Raw genomic sequence first — 20,539 nt, forward strand, 5'->3', positions numbered from 1 at the left:
CTTCCAGAATCTGGAGTTTTCGGATACAACTCGGAACTTCCAGGTTCTAGAACACTCAGATATTCCAGACTAACCCGGAACAACCGAGTTCTAGAACATTCCAGAAAATATGTAGAATAATAAATCTAACATAATGGACAAGAATATGAATTTAAGGTATTATGACAGAGAGTTATCTTTATAGAGTGACATTAGATAATAATAAATATAATTCAACACAACTTGGCTTTTTTATTCAATTAGATAAATCTTCAAATAATTTAGCCAAGTCTTCAATGTCCTCCATTTCATCCAGAGAAACCATGAGATCATGTAAATGAAGTGCATATTCCATAGCCATTGCCAAGTCCAAATCCTCTAGTACTTCTTTTACCTTATATCTTACAAAGACACAAAAGGTAAAATTTACAAGATATTGTAACTAGATATTTTAGCAATTATCATCTCTTTTTCAAATGTCTCTTTGAACATCATTGATGAAATGGTCTCTTGGAAACTTAATAAGCTCTTGATCTTTCTTGATATTTTTCTTGATGACTCTCACCAAATATTCGTTGCCTAGCCAACGAGATATTATTGGTTCTTGATATTAGAACAATAATCTTCATACTTGGTACCCTTTCCACAAATGATGAGAAATACCACTTGAAAGGAAACTTGACAAGATATGTGCAATATAATTCATCTCAAATTAGCCAAGTCTTCAATGCATCTCCATGTACCTATTTAGCAATCTAAGCACTTTGTGATACCCAAATTATGTTAAGTACTTTAAGTTTAGTCACTAGAAACTTAGACACCAAAATGGTCTTTACATTGACATGAGGTGAACTAATCACCTTAGCAACACAAACACCATTCTTAGCCTTCCTAAGCAAGTATTGACTATTATTGAAAGAGTTAGGCTTAGAAAAGTTACCCTTGGGACAATTTTTAGAAATATAAGCCCAGCAAGTGTAGCAAATGCGATGCATGTCCTTGCAAGATACCTTCTCATCTTTCTTCTTGCTTGCTTCCTTTCTAGTGAGCCTCTTCCTTGATGATATAAGGCCTTCATTTTTCATGTAGGAGCATGATACAACTTTATGTCCCTTCTCATTGCATCCATAACATTTTCTCTTGTTTTTTTCTTGTTTTCTTCTTTGGAAATGTGGTCTTATCATCAACCTTGTTGGAACACATAGAGGCATAGTGTTCCATGCTTGAGCACTTGACATGAGTCATCTTCTTATGTTGGCTCCTACTCATGTCCTTCTCTTTCTTCTTTAAGGAGCAATCTCTCACACGATGACCCTCCTTCTTACCCTTGAAGCAAGTGATGAGAGCATTGATATTCTTTTGATTTTGCCCATTGATCTTGATATTGTTGGACTTGTTATTCTTATTGGAATTGACTCCAAGTTCACTTTTATTTCTTGAATGCACTTGATCCTTGAACTTCTTGCTTTTCCCTTTACTATCAATATCACAAGTAACACTAGGGAAAATATTAGCTTTAAAGCAACAAGGGTTAGTAGGCAATTCATCATTGGATACAAAATTAACATTAAATGAATTTCTATGACTAACACATGTTAAATCTATATTATATAAAGAATGTGTGCTATTGTCCACATGAGGTTCATAGGATTTTACCTTGATAACCATTACCTCGTGAGTTATTTCTAGCACGGCATGAGGATCTACAAGATCCTCATGAGTGCACAAAAGCTTGTCATGACTTTTTTTAGGCTCACATACTTGCCAGTAACCTTTTGAAGTTGAACCTTTAGCTCAATATTTTCTTTCTCCAAAGATGCTACACAAAAATTAGAGTTAGTGGCACAAGCATTATCGATAGGAGAAATAGTAAATTTGTCCTTAAATAAAATGTTGCATTTAGAACATGATTTTTCTAGATAGACTTGGCTTTGATACAAATTGAAAGGATAATGATGTCGTCTAGAGGGACGGTGAATTGGCGTTTTTACAAAAATTCACCCCCATTTACCATTGGCTTAAACTTGCAGTGAAAAATAAACTAATAGATTTTTCATAAGTGAAAATCCTAAATACGCTAGACTTAACTAGTGTATAATCACCCTAAATAAGTGTAAAAGTTACAATCCTAGAGTGACAAAGATTATTCAAAAATAGTAAAAGATATGCAAGAAAACTCTAGTTGAAAATCCTAAAAATACTGTTCACTAGATACTCCGAGTTGACCTGGATACTCCGGGTTCAGATCTGATAGTACAATATCCAAAGTTTTTGGGTTGAATCTGTAACCTCCGAGTTCAGCAAAGAATGAACTCAAAACTGAAGTTAAAGTACGCCTCAAGAGTTCTAGCTCAAACCAAATGAAGTTGTCCTTCGGCGCCAAGCCATTTGTTTACCATTCACCACCGGATAGTCCATTGTAGTCGAGTCTTGCTTGCCCTTCACCGTCTTACCATAGAAAATTATTTTGTATCCGATATCTTTAATAAATTCACTTTACCATATATGGAGTCCAATCTTGTTCTTCACTCTTGGCATGTATGATTTCAATTCAACTTATGCCTTCTTATGGATCCTAACCTCAACTCACTCTCAAGCACAAAGCACATGGGTTAGTACATAAAACTCTATTGACAATGGTATACATTTAGTTACTTGATCTCTACAAGTAACTTAGCCTTCATTTTTCAAACCTCTTCTTCTTCTTATGAATATCACTAAGATCTCAATAACTTCGATGCAATTCTTTGAACTCATGACATTTCTCAATGAATCCATACTTCATTTCTTATGCATCTACTATGAAATAACCTAATAACAATTCTTAACATCATTGTTAGTCCATAGGTATTGTCATCACTTACCCGAGTATCACCTAGAACTCATTGATCTTGATGCATATATCTCCTCCATGCATCACCTATAGAACATCCTACTAATAATTCTCAACAACATAGTTAATTCATAGGTATTGTCATTAATTATCAAAACCATACATAAGGGCTAGATGCACTTTCAAGGTGTGTGGCCAGGAGATCACTACAAGGTTGTTACAAAGTTCTCCTAGTATGTGTATGCTCATTGAGGTTTCACCGCTAGGGTTTATGGAATTCCCTTCCAACCCAGAAGCTCCCTCTTGCGCCGGATAGTTCAGAGGATCAAAGATCCCTTTCCCAAACGTCCATTACCACTAACCAAATGGTTCTGGATCTAGAGCTGTCTCCATATATCCACTCCTACCGTTTGGCACACACAAACTGGAATCCACTAATTAATAAGCTAGACCCCGTCATAAGGGCTCGTGGTTGGTACATTACTTCTTGGGTTGTCGCTCCATGAACTAGTCCTTACTTAGGTTACTTGAGCAATTATTAAACCAACAACATAACCACGACCACTATCACTAACATCACTATGCTCAAGACCTAAAATTTCATGTTGCTAAACCATTAACAAATTAACCATCATCGTTGCTTATGTTCATTAGTCAAGTATATGACACTTCCCAACATCCTGATAGCATGGCTAAGCATTTCTATCCATAAAAGATACCTAACCATAAACCACTTAGGCTTCAAAAAATGATAAGGGAATATCTAGTTAAATCATAACATAGGTGACTGCACATGAAGTTGACATTGCATGTAATTTTGTAAAACAAAACTGTTTAAAACATAGGTTTAAGATGATCAAGAAGTACACTTGCCTTTTACCTAATGCTGCTCAGTGTTGTCGAAACCTCGGTGTCGAAATCCCTCAAACAAATCTGAAGCATTGTCAACTAATCGTGAATTCTATCAACAAACAAAAGCAACACCAAATAAACACCAAACAAACTCCAAATTGCACAAATAATAGGAATAGAATGATAGACTAGGATCTTGGATTGGGCTGAACAAGGAGAACAGATCGATTGGACTTCTTTCGAAGAAGGATAAAGATATAGGAACAAGGGCTTCACTTGAGATAATAGAAAAGATTGGCTGAAGCATTAACATGTGTGACCTACAAATTAACAAATTATTTTAATATCATAAATCCATATTTGTGATACTATCGAGGGTTAGTCCCTGACAATGATACTGGGGTATACCTGACGACGGGCGCGTGATCCACGACCTGGGGCCATATGTCCTAGCTGTGTGCATGTGATGAACTCAAAAACACTAGAAGTTATTTAGGTTCGGGCCTCCCTTAGGATAATAGCCCTACATCTTGTGTATTTTTTTTGATATGGTTCTGAATGAACTGGTTACCCTCTACCTCTTCTTCATGTCTCCCTCCCTTTATATATCTGAGGGAGAGAGGACTTACATAGGAACCCAAGCTAGACCCAGGTCTAGCTAATCCTTCTAACCTATGCCCACAATTATAGCGAGTGGCTGCATTCCACTTGCCATGTCGATCTGCAGGGTCTATGCCATTAGTCCCACGCCTGCGCCATCCTTATCGCCTGATCTGCCAGGTCTCATCCCCACATGCCGTCTGTGCTCCTGCAAAACCTACTATCACTCTTTGTCAAGCCATCCCATAGTGTTTAATGCTACGGGACGGGACACGACAAGCCTATGCCGGTCGCACCTAAGTCCGCCCAGAAGGAAGACCTGGGTAAGAGATAACACTTGAGTGGAAAAGTATGTAATGAAATTACACTGATTAGGCACATACCTGCCCCGCAACTAGAGAAAACTGGTCATGGGGTTTCCCTCTGAGACCTGAAGACTGGTCGGAGAAACTGGTCATGTGGTCGCTGGCTGGACACGTCGAGAGACCATGCTCCTGCCCAATCATGACGTGTAGAAAAGGTTGATATTTGACCGCCGTGGATCCCCCTGCCAAGGGACCCTATTATTCTTTACACTGATAGTAACCCCCAAGCTCCCTCGCGGATATGGTAGACTGAGCGGTTTATCATGTGGTCGTGGTTGGACCCAGTCATACCATTTGGGCCCCGGGTGAACATGAGTTCACTCAGGGAGTGGTTGGCGACATGGTCCACTTTCGTGGCTAGCTCAGAAAACCACATCCCTAGGGGAGGTTAAACGTCCGAAGAGAGAGAATCCTGGGAGCGAGAAAAAAGGAAGGCGTGTGCATGGGAGAGGATCGTGGGAGAGAGAAACTTTAATTGACGCTAGACCTGAGGGAATTTTGGTTCCCCATGCGGCCTCTCAAATTCCGAAATGGCTGGGCTTGCGGTGGTTGGGATATCGCACTGGCCTTAAAAGTTGGACAGCCAAAGGCTCCCCATGAAACTTTTCGCCATCTCCCTAGTCACCAAGCCCTAGAGCCTAACGCATATCGCCTTCTTCTTCATCAGAGCTTTCCTTACAGCCCCCCCAGACATCCCATGGCACTGCGCACTGGCAATGAGCCCAACTTTCCTAAGTCGAAGTGCACCAAGACGAGGCAGAAGGTGATGTACAAGAGTCGTCTGCACCCTCGCCGCCTTTCTTCTGGGTACCGTGCTAGGGAGGACACGCTTGCTCCCCACGAAGGGGAGATCGTGATTTTTCCCCTTCTTCCTAGTCGGTCTCGTGCCATCCTTCTCCGAGTTCTTCACTATCGCCGTTTCCTTCTATGACGTCCATCACCTCTATCTCAACCCCAACTCCATTATCATGCTAAGTATTTTTGCTCACATGTGCGAGAACTTTATTGGGGTCGAGCCGTACCTCGATCTCTTTAGGTACTTCTACATGGCCAGGTCGGTGGCCGAGCCAGCCACCGAGAGCTGTGGGTTTCGTCTCCACAATGGCCTCATCGGCTCATACCTCACGATGGGCCTTAAGTCCTCATGGTCGGGCTAGAGGGAGGACCGGTTCTACCTCAAGACCGAGGACACCATGGATAATATCCGTCTGCCGAGCGAACTGGCTCAGTACCATGAGGACTAGGGAACCACCCCCACGCCCACCACGGAGTTGTTGGTCCTCATGGCTCGGGTCAAGAATCTCGTGAGCACCGGGCTAACGGGAGCGGGCATCGTCCGTGACTTCGTCAAGCGCCGATTGTGCCCCTGCGAAGGAGAGAGCACACGTCCTATTTGTACACCGGGAGGGATAAGTCACTCGAGAAAGCTCCACAGGTAATGTCGCATCCCTTTTCATGGCGTATGCTTGTTGATCATATGGTATCTTACATATTCCCTTATCTCAGAGTTGGTCGACGATGTCATTGACTAGTGGGTCAAACTCCTGATGGCGGCCACTGCGAGGAAGAATGGACCTCCGTGAGACGCTTTTCCGCTGTGCGATCTGTCGCCTTCAGAGAGGGCCCACTGCATGGTATGCCTGGCTTTTTCTTATATTTTTTTATCCTCGATCTTCCCATAGGTTGAGGTTTCATAGTTTGTACTACAACAGGATCTTCCACTAGTCGACGTATTGCGTCTGGTGACTGCTGAGGCCATGGCCGTAGAAGTCAGCACAGCTGGTCGTGGAGGTTGCCAGACTGCCTAGAGCTAGACGGAGGCTAACGGTGGTGGTCTCAAGAGTGGCGCTGGCCAGCAAGGAGCTGACGCACGTTGCTCCGACCAGCCTGACCCCGACAATGTGCCCACCTACCAGACATCGCTCAACCACACCCCTTCTGCCTAGACCGAGAGCGGTCAGGCTGCTATCGGCCGAGCATTTGCGCTTAGGGGGGAAAGACTAGCGGGGGACTCGTCTGTCCTAGATGCGTCCAAGCACATCCGTGGGTCGTCTGTAGACCTGTCTTCCTCGAACAGCTGGTCCAGTGGCTTCGTGAGGACCAAGCTCGTGCTCACATCACCACGTCCGCGGTGAGTTCTCTGGTTGGTGTAGGATACACCGAATTTGTATTCTCCTTTTGATTATGTGGTTCTGTTGTTGTTGCAGGCCCTCGACCGCTCATACGGCCCTGGTCGTGACTCCCCCTCTGGCGCCACAGTAGGGCATTCTAGTCCCTCCTCCAGCGTCCTCTTTGGCCCTGGGAGCACTAATCATGACTCCTGTGCTGACGGAGCTGGTCATGGAGCCCGTTCCAGAATCCGACCTGCTCTCTGTGGTCGCCCGTTTCCCGAGCTCGGTTCGCAAGCTGGTTGCTGACAAGGAGGCGGCAGCGAGTAGGTGCGTCGAGCTGGAGACGCAGCTGGCTCAAGAGAAGGAGGCGAGGCTCGTGCTTCAGTAGAAGTACAATGAGCTCCAGCACTAGCGAGCTGTGCTCGCCGCCAAGAACCTCTAGCTCCAGGCAGATGAGCATACCACCCATGAACTTCTCCTGGATGCCTTTAAGGTGTTGGCGGATACCTTGGGGAAACTTAGGCTGGACATCATTGAGCTGAAGTCATGACCCACAGCCCTGTCCTGGGCCGATGCCACCAAGGTTCTCTCGGAGAGGTTTCCTAAGCTCTCAGGTATCCTGGTGGTGAGAGCTGCGGAGGACGTGACGGAGGCAGTGAGGGAGACTGTGGGGTACGTCCGGACCCCAAATTCAATCTAGATGTCATTCGGGAGGGTGTCGCGGCCATCGGACCTGAAGCCGAGGAGAAGCTGCGGCAGGAGTGGCAAGGGGCTGTAGATTTCGTGGAGTCTGTTTTTAGGGTGGAGACCGCCAAGGAGTAAGAACCAAGCAGTAACTCTGGTTTTGAAATATATCTAGATGATGCCTTTTGTTTTCTGATATGCTTGTGTTGTTGTTTTGGTCATAGAATCCACGACATGTCCGAACCTGGTGCTCACTCCAAGCCCCCGACCACGCCCATAAACAGAGAGCGGCTAGAGCCGACTGGCCCCTCTGCTCGCAGTGTGCCCTCGACCACGCATACCGACGACTTGGTGACCAGCGTACTCAGAAGGGGGTGACAGAGTGTGAGCAGGGTTTTGCGGTCAAGAGAGCGAGTTTGCAGGGCGATCTCCAAGGTACGTTGGTCTGACCATCTAAGCTACGTGCAGTCTTAGGCTAGCTACATAAAATTTTGACAAGCTGACTCCTGCATGGCTCTTGTCCTATTTGTCGACCAGCTTGTCGGGAGGAGCTACATACGGTACGGTGGGACCTGGCATAAATGACTAGGGAGAACGACCAGCATCGAGAACAGTTCTACGATTGCCTTAGTCTCTTTCGGGATGAACTCCTCGCGACGCAGAGGGACCGGGAGCAGATGGTCAGGGAGAACGACGATCGGTGCGAAAATTTCTATGATTGCCTTAGCCGGGCTTTTATCCCCTTCGACTCATTGCTCTGGTCCGCCAGCATTTAGGTTCGCCCAACACCCGAGAACACTATGAACGGTCATATTGACTGGTTTTTGGCGGCCTCCAAGGAGGCTCGTGATCTCGAGGATAGGCTTCACATGATGGTGGGTGACCACTTGCTGGATGGTGGAGCCACCAGCGCCTGCCTTGCCTTGGCATACGTCCAGGAGCATTTTCTAGACATTGACCTTATCCTGGCAATTTCTGAAGGCTTTGCCGATGCTACGAGGACCACAGAGGAGCTTTGAGGTCAGGCTGACCTATATCTGTTTGTCGTTGGTTCTCTTTTTTGGACTATTTGGTTTGATCCCCTACTACATGTTTTTGGGTCCCGGGTGCGGCCTGGGGTTTGCTTTGTAATGAGAGGACTTGTTATTTACGCAAAGTTTTTTTCTGTGCTCAGGTAGTGAGTAGATTAGGAGTGCTTGCTATGCATGAGGGGATCACATTGCACTGCTCATGAGTTAGGTTCCAAGCGCTAGCAATGGATTAGCGTGACAAGTCCCTCGGTGGTGATTAGTGCTCGACCCGGGTTGGGACCTGTGGGCTCATGGTCGTTAGGGTGGCCCTCAGCACGACAAGCCCCTCGGTGGCGACCAGTGCTTGACCCAAATTGGGACCCGTGGCCTTGTGGTCGTGATCCTACGAGCGTCTATACCTTTCACTTTGCGCGAGTGGCTTGCTTTTGTTCCATGGTGTAGTCGCTCGTGAGTTAGGTTCCTGCGCTCATGATGACTTTTGTTCTGACAAGTCCCTCGGTGGCGATCAGTGCTCAACCCGGGTTGGGACATGTCGTCTCGTGGTCGTTAGGGTGGCCCTCAGCACGACAAGCCCTTCGGTGGTGACCAGCGCTAGACCCGAATTGGTACGCGTGGCCTTGTGGTCGCGATCCTATGAGCGTCTATACCTTTCACTTTGCGTGAGTGGCTTGCTTTTGGTCCGACAAGTCCCTCGGTGGAGATCAGTGCTCAACCCGGGTTGGGACATGTCGTCTCGTGGTCGTTAGGGTGGCCCTCAGCACGACAAGCCCCTCGGTGGTGACCAGCGCTAGACCCGAATTGGTATGCGTGGCCTTGTGGTCGTGATCCCACGAGCATCTATACCTTTAACTTTGCGCGAGTGGCTACATCTGGTTCTAACCCCACCAAGGTGAGTGATCGGGTGGAAAAAAACTTGGCTGCTAGGGAAACAGACACAGATTCTAATAGTTCTAGCCTCCAATCATCTGGTCAGAAGAAGAAGAACTCTGACCAGGCGGTCAAGCCTTTGAAATGTAAAAACTTACAATTTGTGGGAAATTGTTTCTGTTTGTGAAATCCTGCAAAATAGAGAGCCTAGTTTCTAAAACTTTAAAAGACTTACAAGTCATGTTTCCATGCTCGTCCGGAAGGCCCTGTAAAATAGGAAAATAGTCTCTTTTCCGAGTAGCCTTACATATAGAACTGATGCTCTGTGAGCTGTGTGGTTTGTGGCCGACCTCCGTGGTGGACTTGACCATGCCAGGTCGGGAACTATAGATCGCATCGGGGTTGCCCGTGACTAGTGTCCGTTCTGAACCTTGTGGTTGTGAAAAAGCCTGGGGTTTTGTTGGCATTGGGCTACTCAAAGTTAGAGCACGTTCATGAAACTCTTCGCTCGAGTCTATATCACACTGTCGCCGCTCCACCTGGTCACTACCCGAGTAGTTGGCCATCGAAGGTGGTTGACAGGCTATCTCTTACTGTTGAATCGAGTCTCGTGGTTCATAGTTATTCGGTGCTTGGGCTAGTTGGTTGATGTATCGGCCATAGTACAGTCATAGCACGCATCATTTCATCAGCTCACGAGCATCCTGGAGGACCATGGGCCGAGAGAATCCTTACTGGAACACTTTTTCGACCAGAGAGTGGTATGAAGCGTGACCACCACTGATGCCTCAGAGGATGTTGGGAAACGTTGTGCTCCCCTTCCTGAGTGACGTATTTTAGTAAAAAGTCATTGCTCCTTCAGTGGTAAAGGCGTCCCTCTACCAAGGAGTATTTTTTGTGAGCTTGCCGCATGACCTTTTCTGCTGATATATCATCATCAGGGGTTGCTTGATTCTGAAGGTGGTCCGAGATCTGATCCATCCAGGCTACACCCGAATCAAGCAGGGTGACCACATGATGGCCACCCGAGGTCAACGGCATCGAAGGAGGCATTGCCTCCAAAGGGGTTGCCTCTAGTGCTCTATTTCTAACCAAAGCATCTCTTCCACGTCTGTCCGAGATCGTAGTGGGTGGTCATGTGAATCTTTTTTTTCAAAGACTCCGACCAGGATAGGTGCATAAGAAGAGGCCAGACGGGCCAGCTCACCGACCTAAGAAGTTATCCTTGCGAGGGACAATGCTAGACTTCAAAGCTGATGAAGCGTCACTCTAGCTTTCTTATTTTGGAGCATCGCCGTTGGCTAGCCTGAGCATTGTCACACTATATGTACTTGGGTTATGACCAGTAGCGAGTCCCTCATCGCTAGTTAGTGGATTAACCCTTATACACGTGTTTCTCGTATTCTAATTAACAAGCCCTTATACTCTGCAATATCGTCTAATAATTGGAAGAAACATAACTAAACTATGTACCTGAGGAGGTCGGTAGTTCGTGGGGTCGCGCTCGTTCCAACCTCGGTTTCGGATGCCCTTCTTGCCAGACGACCCATACCGTGTTCGCAACATGTGGTCTTCTGATGTTCTGAGCAAGCTATTTCTTTTCCGGCTATCTGTAAAAAAGCGACTATTCTTTCTTTCAAAAAAAAAAAAGAAGAGCGGAAGACCCTTTTTTCGTCCTCCGGATGAACCTGCTCAATGAGGGCTCATATCTAGTTAGCTTCAGGGTACCCTTTTACCTGATTAAGGATCTTACCTTGCCGGCGGCTCTAAGTCATTCCGTAAAAAGAGGGGAACACATAGGATGGTTGGCGAACCATCCCAGCATGGAGGGGGGCTTTCCGGACAGCCCTGTAGTTGCTGGGGCAGTTTTCCCCCAAGGCACACGGCCTGGAGTCTATCATCAGGACCCAGCAGCGTGAAGGTCTCTGCAGTCCCCGGGCTCATCTAGATCTTACTTCATGGTGAACACCCCACGACAACTCGAGTCCTTGGAGCCAGGCTTGTCGGTTGCGGTGGATCCGGTCATGGGTAGCCCAAACACACCACATAAATTTACCAAGATGCGAAAAACACGCCCCTACCTGGCGCGCCAAATGTTGAGGGTTAGTCCCTGACAATGATACCAGGGCATACCTGACAACGGGCACGTGATCCGTGACCTAGGGCCGTATGTCCTAGTTGTGTGAGTGTGATGAACTCAATAACACCAGGAGTTATCCAGGTTTGGGCCTCCCTTGGGACAATAGCCCTACATCCTATGTATTTTTTTATATGGGTATGAATGAACTGGATACCCTCTACCTCTTCTCCATGTCTCCCTCCCTTTATATATCCGAAGGAGAGAGGACTTACATAGGGACCCAAGCTAGACTCAGACCTAACTAATCCTTCTAACATATGCCCATCATTACGGCAAGTGACCGCATTCCACTTGCATGTCAGTCTGCAGGGTCTGTGCCATCGGTCCCACGCTCGTGCCATCCTTATCATTTGGTCTGCCAGGTCCCGTCCCTATGCGTTGTCTGTGCTCCTGCAAAACCTACTGCCACGCTTTGTCAGGCTGTCCTGTAGTGTTTAATGCTACGGGACGGGACACGACAAGCCTGTGCCGATCACGCCTAAGTCCGCTCGAAGGACGACCTGGGTTAGAGATAACACTTGAGTGAAAAAGTATGTAATAAAATTAGACTGATTAGGCACATACCTATCCCGCGACTAGAGAAAACTAGTCATGGGGTTTCCCTCTAAGACCTGGAGACTGGTCGGAGAAACTGGTCATGTGATCGCTGGCTGGACGCGTTGAGAGACCATGCTCCTGCCCAATCATGACGTGTAGAAAAGGTTGATATTTGACCGTCGTGGTTCCCCTTGCCAGGGGACCGTATTATTCTTTACACCGACATATACAATGGCATGTAGTTCATGACCTATATGTCATTATGACATCCATAAATTTACTAATCAAAATAATATCTTCATGTTATAGGGATCTATATGTTAATGAGGTAAAACTACTATAGGGATGTGATAATTGATATTTAAATCTAGCATGGTTGGATACATCTTATTTTTTAAAAAATAAGCGCAAGAATCACTCAAATTAGAACTAAAATGAAGAAGTTATGAGAGATTGAAGTTTCAGGGGCTTTTATGCAAAAGAGCTATTTCTGGAATTATTTGTGTACTGAAAGATTAAATTGTTGACTGGACAGTTGACTGAGTGACTTTTGATGATGTGGCAGACCAACAAGGATGACACATCAGTAGGGTTACTAATGTGGAAGGCTGAGGTAGCAGGATGATGTGTGCATACACATAGCTAATGAGGTGGCATGGCTGTCATGGCACTGGGTTGGCTTTTTGGACTGAATTGGTGCTGACGTGGATGGATGAGATGGCAAGCAGTACTGACTAGATTCATGTTGACACGTGGCATCATGGGATTGGTGGATGAATGGGTATATTCTAATCTAATCTATATGGTTGATGATGGATCCGACGGTTCAAGAGGGTGAGGGAGGATTGTGGTGGCCGGCGGGAACAGATCCACAACGGAGGCTCGCCGGAGTTCGGCGAAATCCTCGTCGCTGGCGTCGGTTTTCAACGACGAGCGTCGGAGGAACTTCGGGAGTGCGAGGGGAACTCGTTTGGCGGCTTACCTCAAGTGGCACAGCACTGGAAGGGGGTTAGCGACGGTGAGGTGATGTAGCGGTGGTTGGGTCATGTCGAGACGGGGTCTCCGGCGGTCGAGGAAAAACGATGAGGATGGAGGCTTGCTCGGGAGGCGGCGACAGAGCTTGAGGATGGCTTGGCGGTGGCTATGCGACACAGATGCGGCTAGTCGGCGAGTTCGACCGAGAGGTAGCAACGGTGACGGCGATGGAGTTGCAATGCGTTGCCTATCAAAGTCGTCCAACGCTTCCACCCCCTCTTGCCCTTGTTACGCAACACGCCAACAAAGAACCTTGGTTCCATTTAGGCGATTTGGTGAAATCAAGCACGAGAGGCGGTGACTTGTGACGGGATTGGATCGGGGCGCATCGGGCACTACTTATAGCCCCTAGGGAGCCGTGTGAGGCTGGGAATCGGTGGCAGCACGACATACTCGACTCGGACTCGACCGAAGTCCTGGAGGGAGACGATGGCGCGACGGACCCACGAGGCAGTGACGCACGATGAAGGCGAACAAACGCGAGGTGCCATCGAGAGCGGCTGATGCAGTGTCTGGGCCAAGGCAAACGCGAGAGCGCAACCCAGAGAGTAGGAGAGCAGCCCAGGCGGGAGGGAGAACAGGTCGAATGGGAAAAGAAAGGAGGGTGATGGGCCGACTGGCTGGGCTTGATTTTGGGGAAAAGGGGTGAAAGAGAGGAGAGAAAGGCTGCTAGCCTAGAGAGAGATTGGATTCGAATTTGAGTTAGGCTAGCTGGGCTTTAGGTTTTTTATTTTATTTTGGAATTTCTACAAAAGGAAGCTAGCAATTGAAATCTAAATAAAACTTCAAATGAAGTTTAAAAATTCTAGAAAATTCAAAAAACTTTTGAAAACATTTAGAAGCCAAAATAAAAATATTTTGAGTTTATGAAAACATTTTAGCATTTTGAAAATTAAACTTAACTCAAATAAATTCAATTAAAATCCAAATGAGTTCAAATAAAATCCAATAAAAACAAGAGAAAACTCACAACTCAAAATAAAACCTGAATACCTACTTTGAGCATAATTGCATTCAAAAAATAATTATAATCTTATTCATATTTGAATTTGAATTTTAAAATAGGATTTTTCCTATTCTAATTATTTAATTTATAATTTAATCTTGAAAAATTTAAAAAAATTTAAAAAATCTAGAAATCAAGGTGTGATAGATATCTACCGTTAACAAGTCTTAATCACATAGCTTAAATTCGTTGATCCCCTCCTAAAAAACAATCAATCACCTCTTATGACTCGTATTGTCTCATCCAACTCTGAGCCCGCTTAGCCGTGGTGTGCATTGGAGGTTAGTCATTTCTTTCTCTTTCTTTCTGTATCAATTTATTTTTCTTATTTAGAGATAAGTTGAGAAGCTTTAGAATGCATCCTTATATTTTTGTTTTCAATAAATTTTTTAAAAAAATTGTTGCCCCCGTCACGTCACAGTATCGTTGATTTATTCCGTGGAGGAGCCAACCGACGCAGATCGACCCGCTCCCTTGCTACCGCGTCGCGTCAACCCCAAGACCGCCGCCGCCGGGAGCCATGGCGCGGTCCGCCGCCTCCTCCTCCGGCACCGACATCACGGTCTCCTCCTCCGGCTCCTCCTTGGGCGGGAGCGACCGGCGGCGGCGGCGGCGCCGCCACCGCAAGGAGGCCTCCTCGTGCTCGTCCGCGCTGAAGGTGCGCAAGGACCGGAGGTCCCGCCACAAGCGGCGCCGGCGGCGGTCCCCGTCCGACGACGACGGCTACAGGTGATCTCAGCCCCCTCACCCCCCCCCCCCCCACCGCCTCCGGGTTTCTGAATCTAGGGGGTTAGGCTCTGAACGACATCGTGATTTAGGAGATAGGGTTCGTGATGTAGCGATCGGGAAAGGGGTGGGATAGATTTTTTGGGTTGAAAAAACCAATGATTTGTGCGTGGATTAGCGTTGGTGTTTGAATTGTGCGCATCGTACATGTATTGGATCGTCTTGATGCATATGCTTGGATTAAGGGGACGGAGATTTGGAGCTCTTCCTTAGACAGAATCTTTTCTATGGTATTGTTGGATATTGTGTGGTATTAGGTTGGGCCAGAGCCTGGGAGTTTAGTGTATACACTGAACCTGAAATTCCATGTTCTCTTCTCTGTAATTCTTTAGCATCTGCAAGAGTGAATTTGAAATAAATCAGATAAAATAATTGGCGTAGTTGTGTCGGTATCGATGACCTGATGATTAGACGATTAGTTGGAGGAGATCTGGATTGGGAGATTGCGGCTACGAACGACTGCGTTGGTTGTGTGAACAAATCTCTTAATTTGTGACCAATCAATATTCTGTTTTTTCCTGAGCTTCCTATATGAACTATTGCTATAGCTATCTTGGTGTTTTCGACTACACTGAAGAAGATTATCTTCTGTATGCAAAACTTATAATCTTGTGAGGTTCTCCCTAGTGTTGTCATATTGAAGTATCTGATTCTCTTTGTAGTAGCACAAGCTCTTACGACAGTGGCCGTGAGGCATCTGGCAGATCACGAAAGCATAAGAAGAGCAGCAGATCAAGAAAGGTTCTGCCAGCAACAACTTGTGCTTGTCTGATGTATTGCTTTAGTTTTTGCCGGCAGTCACCTTATATGTATTTGGGCTCCCATTGTATTTCCTTATGTGACAGTCTAGGGAGAGGGACCGAAGCAAGGATAGACATCATAAACGAGACAAGAGTAAACATAAAGAGGTAAAATTCATATTTATTCAGAAACTACTTTCCCTTTGCCATGGCTTAACATTTTGGTAAATTGGAACATTATCAGAACATTATCACATCCAATAATTTTGATCTGGAAATCAACAAGTGTTGGTGATAGAAGTATGTATTGTTGTTTATTTTTCGACACAAGAGGTCCTTACATTTCTTTGCGCCTGTTTCTGGGTTGGCTCTTTGACATTGGAGCTGGGGTTCGTGAACGGGTGACAACATGGTGGATTGGCTTGCTGGTTGTATTGTTGGTTGGTTCTATTCTCATCAATACGAGAGCTCTATACAGAAGAAAGAGAGTGAGCGTGCTGATGGTCCTGTCCAGCTCTCCAAGGTATAAGATATTTTGCTTTGCATCTTAATTACTTGTTGTGTTTATCATTTTGAAACACTTATTATTTTTGTCAATTAGTTCCTTGGACGCGACAAGGAAAAGGAGGAAGGTGTTCAGAGGAGTGCAATCTCTGGTAAAAAGGTGAGGGAAAATGTTTAACTTTTTTGTGGTGTTGCGTTGTACAAAGTGAAGTAGTATCTACTAAAATCAAAATTCTTTCAGATCTAATTAGTACTGTAAATAGTAGTTTGATGATCCCAGACTAATCCATTCAATCTGTTATTCAGAGAAAACAAAATGTGTTGTTTCTGTTACAAATGCAATGAAAAGCAAATGAGTTGTTCATTTGACTTACTTAATGTGTAGATAATGATGAAGCTTGAGAAATCAAAGGAAGATAAGGAGGCAGAGAGCAAGCGTAACAAGTTATTGAAGTTTCTAAATGCCAGCTATGATTGACAGTTTGCTGGAAGTGGTGACTCAGTATTATTAACTCTGGATTGTCTTACTACAGCTTAGTCATGGGTGCTTTTGATGGTCCTCATAAGCCTTTTATTGGGTTTGTTCCAAGTTTATCACATGAACATCAATGTTTCTTTGTGGTACTGAAATAGTGACTGGACAAGGTCTAAACTTGAGCATTACCAGTTTTGTACTTTCCGTAACTTCTTTGTGGTTCCTTTTGTCAAACTGTTTCACGCCACCCTTGTAGCATTTTACTTTTATGTTGCTGAAGAATGAAACTTGTGAATTTGCGAACTTGTTTGCCCGCTGTATCCGCACTTGAGTGTTGTTGCCGAAAGGACACTGCACATTCACAAACTTGCATTGGTTCAATTGAACAGTACAACAAAAATTGATTGAGACCGCATGAATGACCTACTTGTTATGGGACACTATGTATAGAAAACTGGCAAAGCTATATTCTGGTGCGGAAATTCTTTACGTTCTCACAAGAATTGACCTGTTTTCTGTGAATTCTTGTGGTCCAAACAGGTCCTAGGCCGTACCTCCTACATCCAGCATCTGTTGTGATTCTACGCGATGGCACCTACATTTCACCCTGCCCACGCTTATCTTTATCATAGTCGTGCTTTGCTGTGCACGTACTCTCTTCTTTATTTGTTGTTGTCGTGCCTAAATGGAGTCACTACAGAGTGAAGATCAAACCATCCTCTCAATCCTTGGGCTTGGTCAACAGCCGGAGCCTCCTCGTCCCCCTTGCAGCCGGCATCACTGCACAGGTCGGTGTCATACTTCGATTTAATTGGTTCGTTTGTTAAGTTTGATCGGCCAAACAATGATGGTTACAAACTAGTGAATTATCTCTTCTTGATTTGATCACTTGTTCATGAGAGCAGCATCAATCAAACACATGCCCAGCCAATCACAAGCTGAGCACTTTGTCTTATGAACAACTAAAAGGTTGGGGACATGTTTATGACTGTCCAACCCTTCACACTACTGCTTTGATCTTTATTTCGTACTGAACTTACCGAATGCTCCTTTTGAAAAAACATGCACCCTATTAGGCAGGTTAGGTCTGCTAGCATTCATCTGACCTCACCTTTTTCTTGTAGTCTACCTTCTTGTTCTTCCATGAAACGGCCCACCTCTATACGTTGCGGGTGCCACTAAACTTGGGGTGAAACTGCTTACCTCTATAAGTTCGAAAGACATTGTAGTCCTCCCAAGCCTAATTCATTTGCTCCATCTCATGTCGGCGTTGTGAAAAAGTCATTAAATTCTCGATTAGAAACATGTGGTAGCAATTTACTTGCAATTTTTTTGGTTATTAAGTGAAAATTTGATTATTAAACCTAACACACGGAATGAAATCCTGGCTGCTCAATTGTAGGCAGCTGCCTGCTTCCAGAAGAGAGAAATTGTGGTTGAGCTAAAGTTCTGTTTCTAGAAATTATTGTGGTCATATCTGAAGAAGAGACTCAAGAGATTGTATAGATTGACGTTGTCCTATAGGAAATATGTGTTTTTTCTGTCATCTAGTACATGTTGTAAGAGGAATTTAGCGGGCTAGTGGTGCTTTCTTCAGGTTTTTGTCGGGGGATTAATGTGTGCCACTAAAGTTGGGATGAAATTGCGCCCACCTACACCATGTTGGTGTTGTGAAAAAATCATTAAAATCTCAATTAGAAACATGTCTATCAATTTACTTGCATCTATTTCATTATCAATTGAATATGTGCAGAAAGAAAGGAATATATATTGACTGAAAAACAAGTGTTAATATCAGGAGGGACATTTAATACATTCTGCATATCATTGATAACTCAAAGCGGCCGGCTAGCTCCACAGAAAATCATATCTACTTCCAAAAGACCATACAGCGGAAAACAACTACAACTTGAAGTTTCTGAAGAAACTCTTACCCTCTAACGGGCCGTTAAAAAAGAGAAAAACTAACAGAGCGCCTCTGATTCTAGCTCTACTCCATGTCTTTTAATAGACCTGGACCAGACCTATCAGATCCAAATAGGTTATCAACAGCATTTTATTACAATATATGTTTGTAATAATGAAGTTCAGAAATATGAATTAAGCTTATGACCATGATCGCAGAACATTATGCTTCGTATTACCTTATTGAAAAAATATGTGTAATTTCATTAGGATGAAATTGAAGTGAAGGAATAATTAGATTCACGAGATTGGCCATCTGAGCATGGAGCACAATTTTCATCAACCTCATATATATGTCTATTTGTGTGAAGTCAATTCAACACTCACAAATTATAAGGCCTTTAGTCATCACCAATCAAATTGACCAAGAGTATATGGTATGGGACTCCAATGTATCCACTAGATTGTAATAGTTATCTGTTCCATAAGATCTGCTCCTTACTGGGCATGTGTTTAACATGATGGTTTGGAACAGCTATTACATACAATTTTCAAGGCGTTAGTGATTATGTGTCAATGGTAATTGATTTGAAAATACTTATCACATACGGTTCATATTTAGAACCGTATGTGATAATTCTATTTTCACAGACGGTTTTGAACATCAACCAACTATATTTAGCACAACATCAGTGGCTCTATACTTTCCATGTGATTTATTGTTTGATAGCAATTTAGCAAGACTTCTAGTTCTATGCTACCATAAATTCGCATGGTCTACTCCATTCTGAATCTTCCACGCTGAAATCCGGGATCTCATATATTACAAACTGAAATTCAATCGCTCATGAACTCCTAAGTTAGACCCTTGCTAGGCTAGCTAAGATGAACTTTAAAATCAAACAACATATGACCGCGGACGGGCAGTAGCCCAATTGGCAACACCCTCATGGGCGAGGTGAGCTAGGGGGGTTGATTCGCCCCTCCTGCATTTCCCTGTAGCACCTCCAATGAAGGCCCCAGGTAAAGGGGCCCGGTTCAAAAAAATAAAAAAATAAAAAATAAAAACAACATATGACCAAACAATCATGTGATGTGCATACATGTTGATATATGCCTACTGCCAGTACTCTCTATGTTATTGCCCATTTGTTGTTCATCCCGAAAAGTGATCTATTGTTAACTAAAGAATCATGTACCATTCATTTTTCTTAGGTACTTCATTTTTTCTGAACAATATTATATAACATAGACCTAATAATAAGCGTATATTTGATCAGACGTGGGATTAATGCCTTGGATCGAATGATTAAGATGCCCAAGCCCAGCCCATAAGACGATTGACCCAATGACAGGTTTAGACCAGATAATTCAATGATATTTTATTGGAAAAGTACTAAGAATAATTTGGGGGCGGCTTGGCCTGTTTGGGGCTAGCGATCTACTCCATATGTTCTGCTGAAACAACTACACAGCCGATCGCCACAGCTAAAATTGGGACAGGCTCATTTTTGGGTTATGCCTTGTTTGTTAAGTCTTGTATGGCATTATTGTTAAAAGTTAAAGCACAAACGTCACACATTATATTACCAACACTATAGTACCTATAATTATTGGCGTGCTATGGAAGACTATCTAAAATGGTGAGGGTAGTCACATGCTAGAACTCTATAAAAGGTGACCCAACATGCTTCATTGGGGTTGTGGAATGATCGAGCTTATTTTCCCAACCCTACACCCTCTATCCTCACCTGGTTAGGACTTAGGGGGTCATCCTTGCCTTCTTCCTTTACTTTCACCAAATCCTTGTCTCCCCTCCATCATCAACCAACATGGTGTGATTTGTTACAATTAGCCATACAATCGGCTATTTGAAGTTGATGATAATTTTATCGCTAGTAAGCGGAAGTAAGTTTCTGTCTTTCTTTTCTGCACTATTTTGTTAATTTAACATTTCTATTTTGTGCCATTGACTATAATTTAGTGTTTCATGAGATCACAATGGGGGATGAATGTCTTAGTGGGGTGGTGGAGACGTGATACCCACCAAGATTCAAATCCTAGTGCTCACAATTTACACATATGCAAG

The 20,539-nt window shown here is 44.4% G+C and overlaps 1 protein-coding gene across 1 annotated transcript; it reads left to right on the forward strand.

Moving 5' to 3' along the window:
- The first annotated feature begins 14,463 nt into the window (after positions 1-14,463).
- Positions 14,464-16,754, forward strand: LOC133906555 (uncharacterized). The gene is made up of 6 exons (XM_062348497.1): positions 14,464-14,769; positions 15,489-15,567; positions 15,672-15,734; positions 16,045-16,089; positions 16,168-16,230; positions 16,456-16,754. Exons 1-6 carry the CDS (start codon positions 14,561-14,563, stop codon positions 16,546-16,548), a joined length of 552 nt encoding a protein of 183 aa, XP_062204481.1. The 5' UTR covers positions 14,464-14,560; the 3' UTR covers positions 16,549-16,754.
- Positions 16,755-20,539: the final 3,785 nt, after the last annotated feature.

This window comes from Phragmites australis, chromosome 23, assembly GCF_958298935.1.
Source record: "Phragmites australis chromosome 23, lpPhrAust1.1, whole genome shotgun sequence".
NCBI lineage: Eukaryota > Viridiplantae > Streptophyta > Magnoliopsida > Poales > Poaceae > Phragmites > Phragmites australis.